The sequence below is a fragment of the Dromiciops gliroides genome, chromosome 3, assembly GCF_019393635.1.
Source record: "Dromiciops gliroides isolate mDroGli1 chromosome 3, mDroGli1.pri, whole genome shotgun sequence".
Lineage (NCBI taxonomy): Eukaryota > Metazoa > Chordata > Mammalia > Microbiotheria > Microbiotheriidae > Dromiciops > Dromiciops gliroides.
The window spans coordinates 650,554,587-650,565,109 of NC_057863.1; the positions used below are offsets into that span (position 1 = coordinate 650,554,587).

Consider the following 10,523-nt stretch of genomic DNA (forward strand, 5'->3'; position numbering starts at 1 on the left):
TCATGCCGGCCAGTGGTTCTCCTGGCCTCGAGTCTCCCTCTCTCCAGTCCAGCCTTCGCTTGGCCGTCAAAAAGCAAGGCGTGGCTCTGAGCGTGTCCCCCTCCTTGAGAAGCCGCAGTGGCTCCCTGTCACCCCAAGGGATAAACTAGAAAAATGCTCTGGTTGGCTTGTAAAGCCCTCCCTGCCCTTCCAGTCTCCTCACACCTCCTGGGGGCCTCCTCACCCGTCTTCTGGCTTCCCTCAGACCTTCCCCAGCCCCTCACCTCAGTGCCTTCCCTCTGGGAACATCTCCCATTTTTTTTTTTTTCCTGTTGGAACCTAGTTTGCATGATCTCCTTGAGAGCAGGGACCGTCTTTCACCTTTATTCCTATCCTCAGTGCTCAGCACAGTGTCCGGCATGTAGTAGATGCTTAATAAATGCTTTTTGGCAGTACCTTCTAGCCAAATTGGCTGGTACACAACCTTCATCTCCTGCCTGTTTCCCCTTGTCTCTCCATCTCAGCCTCACACATATAAAGACCATCAGCAAAACACCTGCAATAATCAGCCAAATGTAGCAGATCCATCTATGAACACATTTTAAATTTGATTGAAACATTCTTACCTTATTGCCATTTCTGAAAAGACTGATGCCCCAAAGCCAAAATGGAGCCCTTTTGTAACAGAAAAGCTGTAACACCAATCCAGTAACTTGTCTTACAGGTAGCCCTGGTAGTCCTCCCCCTCTTCCCTCAGCTAAATTAGAATCTCTGACTTTCCTGGGTCCTCCCGAGGTACTTAAAGATAGCAGAAGCAAAGATCTACAGACAGAATGATGGTACTTAGCAGATGCCAGGAGCAGGCTGGCTCCTCCAACCTTCATGGATGCAGAGGAGCAAGGCTCATTGCTGGGGACCTTCAGGGCCCCAAGGGCCTGATTTCCTGAAGTTCAGAGGTTGTGTTCCTAGCAGTCCTGCCAGTTTTTGAGTCTTCCTCCAGGGCCTGCTGCAGGACAGATGTCATGGAGCACAGGAGATGCTGACGGAAGTTCTTGCCAATGAAGGAGTAGAGAATTGGGTTGAGGCAGCTGTTGGCACTGGCCAGGATGAAGGCTGGCATTGACAGGTAAGCAAGCAGGCCGTGGCCCTGGGTGTTCTTCAGGTTGGCGATCAGCTCCCAGATGGTCACCAGGTGCAGAGGGAACCAGCAGCAGAAGAAAGCCATGACCACTGCTATCAGCACCTGGAAGGGCCGGTTGGACCTCATTGACTGCCTTCCAGCCTTGAGCTTGGCAACACTGAGGCCAGAGCAGCCACAAATGATGAGCAGGGGCCCTGCAAAGCCAGCCACAAAATTGACAGTCACCTGAATCCGGTACCTCCTCATTACCCGCTCTATCTGTTCCATCCAGTTTTCTGTGACCTCAGGCCACGCATTGTAGTTGTTGTAACAGTAGGTGAGCCCAGTCACGGGGTCTGTGTGTGTCTCTCGATATACCAGGTAGGGACCAGAGAACCCCAGTGCCAGGACCCAAGCCCCGATGGCCACCAGGGTTACTCGACATTGTGTGCGGTGGTTCCGAGCCAATAACGGCTGGAGGATGCACAGACAACGATCTACGGAGACCAGGGTCAGCAGGAAGACGCTAGCAAACATATTGAGCATACTGAGGGTGTGGTAAAGTTTACAGGCCAGTTGGCCTAAGGGCCAGTGGCCCAAGGCTAAAGTAGCCACCTTAATGGGTAAGAAGGCAGTGAAGGTAAAGTCGGCCACAGCCAGGTTGAGGAACCAGATTTTGGTGATGTTTTGGGGCATGCGAAAGCTGGTCACCCAGATCACCAATCCATTGCCGATCATGCCTAGGATGGAGGTCGCCGAAAGGATGATCAAGAACAGCATGTGGAGGGCAAATTTAGCCCCTGCTAAAGGGTCTGAGGGAATCTCGGATGAATTGGCTGGAGCAGGGGACGCCGTCTCCATGGGACTTGTTCACTTGCCAATCAGTTGAGCACCTATATGTGGTATAATAGAAATATTTTGGATTTTTTTTTTTTTTGCTAGGGAATGGGGGTTAAGTGACTTGCCCAAGGTCACACAGCTAGTAAGTGTCAGGTGTCTGAGGCCAGATTTGAACTCAGGTCCTCCTGAATCCAGGGCCAGTGCTTTATCCACTGCGCCACCTAGCCGCCCCAATATTTTGGATTTTTACGGAAAAAACTTAAATAGAAACTAAAATGAGGGCTCTTGATTTTTTCTCCTGGGTCTAAATCAAATCCACACGATCTTACCATATGCTTGTTTCTGGACTTCCTTAACTTTTTTGGGTGGGGTGAGGGTGGGGTTAGGGGTTCTGTTCATGTGTAAGCCACTAACCTTAGAGTAGCCCCATCGAAAAGGAATGGAGCCCTGGAGAAAGCCTGGGATTGGGAGTTAGGGGACACAGATTGGGGCCCTAACTCCTGCTGATTGTCTTTGTGACCTTGGGCAAGACAGTGCTCATCTTTGAGCCTCGGTTTCTCCATCTGTAAAAGGAGAGTGTTGGACTTGGATGCTAGAGATGAACCCTCCGGTTCTCTGACCAAAGACTGCAGGTCATAATCAGATCTCTCCTCTTGGTTCCTGCTCTTTCTTTAGACCCCAGATGCCATGTTCTTCCTTCTTCCCACATGTCTGCATCCCACAGCCTCTCCCTTTGTATCTGTGCCCCGTGGTTGATGCCCAGAGCATCCTGTCTCCCTCTCCCCAGGGTCCCCAGGGCCCACACTCTCACCTGGTGACGATGACTACCCAGATTACTGAGGACTCTGGAGGACTTTCCTGCTGCTGCTCAAAGGTTTGTGAGCACAGGCAGGGCAGGCTCCAATCTGATAAAAGAGCAGAAAAAGGAAGTCACAGCCCGGGGTCCTCTCCTCGCTACAGGGTCATGCTATTTCCTGTGCAGATAATGATTTTCTCCTCCTTTGGTGCAAAGAACAGAATTCACATGACAGCTTGGTCTAGTGGAGGAAGCCTTGAACTGAAGAGGACACTCTCACTCTACCTCCACCCCTGGGACAAGTTGCTTCCTTATTCTAGACCAGTTTATCAGTAAAATGGAAAAAAAAAATTCCCTACCCTATCCATCTCAAAGGGCTATCATGAGTATTAAATATGATAACATACATAATAAAAGGGCAACTAGGTGGCACAGTGGAGAGAACACTGGGCCTGGAATCAGAAAGACTAACTGTGACTCTGGACAAATCATTTAACCCTGTTTGACTCAGTTTCCTCATCTGTAAAATAACCCAGAGAAGAAAATGGCAAACCACTCTAAGAACTTTGCCAGGAAAGTCCCAGATGGGGCATGAAGAGTTGGACACAGGGGGCAGTTAGGTGGCAGAGTGGGTAAAGCACTGGCCCTGGATTCAGGAGGACCTGGGTTCAAATCTGGCCTCAGACACTTAACACTAGCTGTGTGACCCTGGGCAAGTCACTTAACCCTCATTGCCCAGCAAAAAAAAAAAAAAAGAGTTGGACACAGCTGAAATGATTGAACAACAGCAACAGCATAAATTTTGAACTATCAAGAACTCTATAAATGTCGTCACCAAGTATTAAGTGCTTATTGTGTACCAGACATTCTGCTAAGCACTAGGGATACAAAGCAAGCAAAAAAAAAAATTGTTCTTGCTCTTGAGGCATTCGCTATCTAATGTGGGATAGCAAATAAGCTACAGATAGCTTACAATGGAGGGAAATCTTGGAGGGAAGACATTAAGATTAAAGGGGGAAGGGGCAGCTAGGTGGTACAGTGGATAGAGTACTGGCCCTGGATTCAGGAGGACCTGGGTTCAAATCCGGCCTCAGACACTTGACACTTACTAGCTGTGTGACCCTGGGCAAGTCACTTAACTCCAGTTGCCTCACCAAAAAAAAAAAAAAAAGATTAAAGGGGGAGCATGGTGGAGAGGAGCCAGGAAGTTGCCTGAGCTCTCCCATTTCCCTCAGAAACAATGTTACATCAAGCCTCTAAAAAACAATCTGGAGACAGAATCCACAAAAAGACAAGAGTGAAACAATTTTCCGGCCCAAGATAACTTAGAAGGACTTAAGGAAAGTTCTCTCTGTCTCACTTGGATAAAAGGGGAGCACAGCCTAGCACAGGTGGTGTCTGGGCAAGCCAGAAGGAGGCTCTTAGCCATAGTGCAGGTCAGCAACCAAGGCCCTGTGGTCCTGGGTTAGCAGGCCAGTGTGAGGCCTCCAGCCCCAGGGCAGCATGCAAACTGCTGAAAAGCCAGGGCATAACAGTCCTTTTTCTCAGTGTACATGGCACCTACAGAAAAATTGACCATGTATTAGTGCACAAAATCCTCGCAATTACATGTAGAAAGGCAGAAATTTTAAATGCATCCTTTAAGATCATGGTACAATAAAAATTACATGTAATAAAGGGTCATGGAAAGATAGATTAAAAATTAACTGGAAACTAAACAATCTAATTCTAAAGAATGGCATAAAAGAGAATGGCAATAATGAGACAGCATACCCAAATTTATGGGATGTAGCTAAAGCAATACTTAGGGAAAATTTTATATCTCTAAATGCTTACATTAGTAAAATAGGGAAAAGGGAGATAAATGAATTGGGCATGCAATTAAAAAGATAGAAAAAGAACAAATTAAAAATCCCTAACTAAATCCCACATTAGAGATTTTGAAAATCAAAGGAGAGATTAATAAAATTGAAAGTAAGAGGAGCAGCTAGGTGGCACAGTGGATAAAGCATCAGCCCTGGATTTAGGAGGACCTGAGTTCAAATCTGACCTTAGACAGTTGACAGTTACTAGCTGTATGACCCTGGGCAAGTCACTTAACCCTCATTGCCCCACTCCCACCCCCCCAAAAAAAATTGAAAGTAAGAAAACTGTTGAACTAATAAATAAAACTAAGAGTTAGATTTGTGAAAAAACAATCAAATAGATAAACTTTTGTTTGATTTTACAAAAAGAAGAAAACTGAATTATTAGTATCAACAATGAAAAGGGTGAATTCACCACCAATGAGAAGAATATTAAAATAATAATTATGAGCTATTATGCCCAACTGCATGCCAATAAATCTGGCAATCTAAGTGAAGTAGATGAATATTTACAAAGATTTAAATTGCCCAGATTAACAGAAGAGGAAATAAAATACCTAAATAAGCTCATTTTAGAAAAAAGAAATTGAACAAGCCATCAATGAACTCCCTAAGAAAAAAATCTACAGGGCCTAATGGATTTACAAGTGAATTCTACCGAACATTGAAAGAACACTTAATTCCAATATGAATTATTTGGAAAAATAGGCTAAGAAGGAGTTTGACTAAATTCCTTTATGACACAAATATGATGTTGATACCTAAACTAGGAAGAGCCAAAACAAATTATACACAAATTTCCCTAATGGATATTGATGCAAAATTTTAAATATTAGCAATTTGTTACCAGGATAATGCACTACGACCAGGTTGAATTTATACCAGAAATACAGGACTGGTCCAATATTAGGAAAACTATTTGCATAATTGACCGTATCTATAACAAAACCAACAGAAATCATATGACTATCTTAATAGATACAGAAAACGTTTTTGACAAAAGACAGCACCCATTCCTATTAAAAACACTAGAAGGGGGCAGCTAGGTGGCACAGTGGATAGAGCACTGGCCCTGGAGTCAGGAGAACCTGGGTTCAAATACAGCCTCAGACACTTGACACTTACTAGCTGTGTGACCCTGGGCAAGTCACTTAACCCCAATTGCCTCACCAAAAAACAAAACAAAAAAACACAAAAAAACACTAGAGGGGGGCAGCTAGGTGGCACAGTGGATACAGCACTGGCCCTGGATTCAGGAGTACCTGAGTTCAAATCTGGGCTCAGACACTTGACACTAGCTGTGTGACCCTGGGCAAGTCACTTAACCCCCATTGCTCTGCAAAAAACCCAAAACCAAACCAAACAAAAAAAACCCCAAACACTAGAGAGCAAAGGCATAAATAGAGCTTTCCTTAAAATGATAAGTAGTATCTATCTAAAACCATCAGCAAGCATTATTGGTAATTTGGATAAACTACAAGCCTTCCCATTAAGATCAGGGTGGAAGCAAGGATATCAATTACCATCACTATTATTCAATATTGTTCTAGAAATGTTAGCTATACTAATAAGGAAAGAAAAAGAATAAGACTCTAGTCTTATGAGGAAACAAAATTATGACTCTTTGCAGATGATATGATGGTATACTTAGAGAATCAACTAAAAACTACGTGAAATAATTAACTTTAGCAAAGTTGCAGGATATAAAATAAACCTACACAAATCATCAGCAATTCTATTTATTACCAACAAAGTGCAGCAAGAAGAGGTAGAAAGAGAAATTCCATTTAAAATAATGAGACAATATAAAATATTTGGGAGTCTACTTGCTAAGACAAACCCAGGAACTATATGAATACAATTACAAAACACTTTTCTCATCAATAAAGTCAGATCTAAACAACTGGAAAAATATCAATTGCTAATGGGTAGGATGAGCTAATATAATAAACATGATAATTCTAATTAATTTGCTTATTCAATATGTCAATTACTAAATTAATTTACTTATTCAGTGCCATACCAATCAAACTCCCAAAAAATTATTTTATAGAGCTAGACAAAATAATAACAAAATTCATCCAGAAAAACAAAAGGCCAAGAATATCAAGGGAATTAATGGAAAAATGCCATATCAGATCTAAAACTGGATTATAAAGCAGCAATCAACAAAACTATTTGGTTCTGGCTAAGAAATAGAGTGGTGGATTCAGTGGAATAGATTAGGTACACAAGACACAGTAGTAAATGATTATAGTAATCTACTGTTTGATAAATCCAAACACTCCAGTTTCCGGGATAAGACCTCACCATTTGACAAAAACTGCTGGGAAAACTGGAAAATAGTATGATGGAAACTAGACATTGTGATGAAATAATGAGATTTAGTAGATACTCAAAGACCCACCTGGAGATTAATCTAGACTGATTGAATCAAGTGAGAGTGATTAACTGCTGATTAACCTACTTCAAGTTAACTGGATTGTAATCACACCTTGAGAACACCTTCAGAACCAATGGATTTGGATGATGCCAACCAATCAGCTTGAAGCAGTGTGTAAGGACCGCCTCTGTTCCAGACCTATAAAAAGCTTCCACAATCAGTTTGCTGGAGAGAGTTCCTGATTAAAGCAGGCTCGTGGAGGAAGACTTGAGGAAGAACCCAACCAGGCTGGAACTCTAGGCTAGGTAGGACTTCTTTTTCTTAACTTTCTGAACTCCTTATAAATATCTGTGTGCTTTAATAAATGTTTAATGCCCAAAGACTGGTACTGAAGCTTTTTAATTTAAGGCGATCACACAATATAGATTTTAAACATCACAACATAGAGCAACATCTCACACCATATACAAAGATACGGTTAAAATGTGTACATGATTTAGATGTAAAGGGTGATATCATAAGCAAATCAGGAGAACAAGGAATAGTTTCCCTGTCAGATCTGTGGAGAAGGGAAGACTTTATGACCAAACAAGAGGTAAGAAACATTATGAAGTGCAAAGTATAATTTTTATTACATCAAATTAAAAAGTTTTTTGCACAAACAAAGCCAATGCAACCATGATTAGAAGAAAAGCAGAAAGCTGGGAAACTTTTTTTTACAATGTTTGTGATAAAGGCATCATTTGTCAAGTATGTAGAGAACTGAATCAAATTTATAAGAATACAAGTAATTTCCTAATTGATAAGTGGTCAAAGGATAGGAACAGGCAGTTTTCAGATGAAGAAATTAGAGCTATCTCTAGTCATATAAAAAGAGTTCTAGATCGCTATAGATTAGAGAAATACACATTAAAACAACTCTGAGGTGCCACCTTACACTTATCAGATTGGCTAATATGACAGAGAAGGAAAATGATAAATGTTTTAGAGGATGTGGGAAAATTGAAACACATGCATCGTTGGTGGAGTTGTGAACTGATCCAATCATTCTGGAGAGCAATTTGGAACTATGACCAAAAAGCTATAAAACTGTGCATACCCCTTTACCCAGAAGTACCATTAATAGGTTTATATCTCACAAAGATCATAAAAAGGGAAAAGAACCCACATGTACAAAAATATTTGTTACTGCTCTTTTTGTGGTCACAAAGAATTAGAAATTGTGTGGATGCCCATCAATTGAGGAATGGCTGAAGAAATTGTGGTATATGAATGTAATAGAATACTATTGTGCTGTAAGAAATGGTAAGCAGATGGATTTCAGAAAAACCTGGAAAACCTTACATGAACTGCTGCTGAGTGAAGTGAGCAGAACCAAGAGAACATTGTACACAGTGACAACAGTATTATGTGATGATCAACTGTGATAGACTTAGCTCTTCTCAGGAATGCAATGATCCAAGACAATGCCAAAAAATTCTTGATGGAAAATGTTCTCCACATCCAGAAAAAAGAACTGTGGATTCTGAATGCAGATTGAACCATACTAATTTCACTTTTGTTGTTGTTGTTTTTTCTTCCTTGTGCTTTCCCCCTTTTGTTCTGATTCTTCTCTCACAACATGACTAATATGGAAATATATTTAACATGATTGTAATGTATAACCTATGCCAGATTGCTTGCTGGCTTCAGGAGGGGAAAGGGAAGGGAGGGAAGGAGAAAAATTTGGAACTAAAAATCTTTTTTTAAATGAATGTTGAAAACTATCTTCATATGTAATCGGGAAAAAATAAAATACAGGGGGCAGCTAGGTGGCATGGTGGATAGAGCACCGGCCCTGGAGTCAGATGTGTGACCCTGGGCAAGTCACTTAACCCCAATTGCCTCACTAAAAAAACAAAGAAACAAAACAAAACAAAAATACTATTTAAAAAAAGAAATATGGAGTCTGAATGCGAATTGAAGCATAGTATTTTCACTTTTTTTGTGGCTTTTCTCTTTTGTTCTGTTTCTCCTTTCACAACACAACTAATGTGGAAATATATTTACATGATTGCACATGTATAACCTATATCAAATTGTTTTCTGTCTTGGAAAGGGGACTGGGAGAGAGGGAGATAAAAATTGAAGCTAAAAATCTTATTAAAAATGAATGTTGAGGGGCAGCTAGGTGGTACAGTGGATGAAGCACTGGCCCTGGATTCAGGAGGACCTGAGTTCAAATCCAGCTTCAGACATTTGACACTTACTAGCTGTGTGACCCTAGGCAAGTTACTTAACCCTCAAAAGAAATCCACCAAAAAAAAAGAATGTTGAAAACTATCTTTACATGTAATTGGAAAAAATAAAATATTAATGACAAAATAAAATTTAGACCCCCTGTTTTCCAGAGCTAAGGACCAGCAAGCAAACTGTGCCCTGAGCTTGGTAGGACAACAATCCTTTGCTATCACCCCCTGGATGATCTCACCCTCTGGGTGATAATTCACCAGGTGTTGTTCTTTGATCAAAGACAAGCACTGGACAAACTCAAGAAGTCCAAAAATGAATCAAACTTGTCACATTCTTGTTGTTCTCTCATTGTTAGGGCTACAGCTCACTGGGCAGCCACTAATATAAGTATTTTTTGGTTGTTGTTAATTTTTTTCTTATCTATTTTTTAAAATTTTATTTATTTTAATTTTTCTCAATTACATGTAAAGATATTTTTTGAGTTCCAAATTTTTCTCCTACCCTCCATTCCCTCTTCACTCCCAAAGCCAGTAAGCAATTTGACATAGGTTATACATTACAATCATGTTAAACATATTTCCACATTAATCAGAACAAAAGGAAAGAAAAATGCAAGAAAGAATAAACAAGAACAATAACAGAAAAGCAACAACAAAAGTGAAAATAGCATGCTTCAGTCTGCATTCAGACTCCATAGTTCTTTTTCTGAATGTGGAGAACATTTTCCACCATAAGTCTTTTGGCATTGTCTTGAATCATTACATTGCTGAGAAGAGCCAAGTCCATCACTGTTAATCATCACAACATGTTGTTGATACTGTGTACAATGTTCTCTTGGTTCTGCTCATTTTACTCAGCATCATTTCATGTAAGTCTTTCCAGGTTTTTCTGAAATCCATCTGCTTATCATTTCTTTTTGTTTGTTTGTTTTTTGGTGGGGCAATGAGGGTTAAGTGACTTGCCCAGGGTCACACAGCTAGTAAGTGTCAAGTGTCTGAGGCTAGATTTGAACTCAGGTCCTCCTGAATCCAGGGCTGGTGCTTTATCCACTGCGCCACCTAGCTGCCCCCTGTTTATCATTTCCTATAGCACAATAGTATTCCATTATATTTGCATACCACAACTTGTTCAGCCATTCCCCAATTCACCAGAATAAGTATTAAGATCTCCCCACACTTCTTTGGGACCCCCCTAGGGGTGGGGCCCTGGCACACATGTCAATAGCTTTTCCTTGCTTGGAAGCCTTTTTCCTCACTCTGAAAAACAAAACAAAACTTGATTTAATTCCTGACTCTCCTATCTCTGGCC

The 10,523-nt window shown here is 41.1% G+C and overlaps 1 protein-coding gene across 1 annotated transcript; it reads right to left on the reverse strand.

Moving 5' to 3' along the window:
• Positions 1-898: 898 nt before the first annotated feature.
• LOC122748261 (formyl peptide receptor-related sequence 4-like) lies at positions 899-1,960 on the reverse strand. Its single transcript, XM_043993927.1, has one exon. The coding sequence runs from the start codon at positions 1,958-1,960 to the stop codon at positions 899-901; it is 1,062 nt and encodes a 353-aa protein (XP_043849862.1).
• Between the last annotated feature and the right edge of the window lie 8,563 nt (positions 1,961-10,523).

What these genes read in the sequence shown, in the direction of transcription:
- LOC122748261 (XM_043993927.1), bottom strand. Translation starts at nt 1,960, where the DNA reads ATGGAGACGGCGTCCCCTGCTCCAGCCAATTCATCCGAGATTCCCTCA.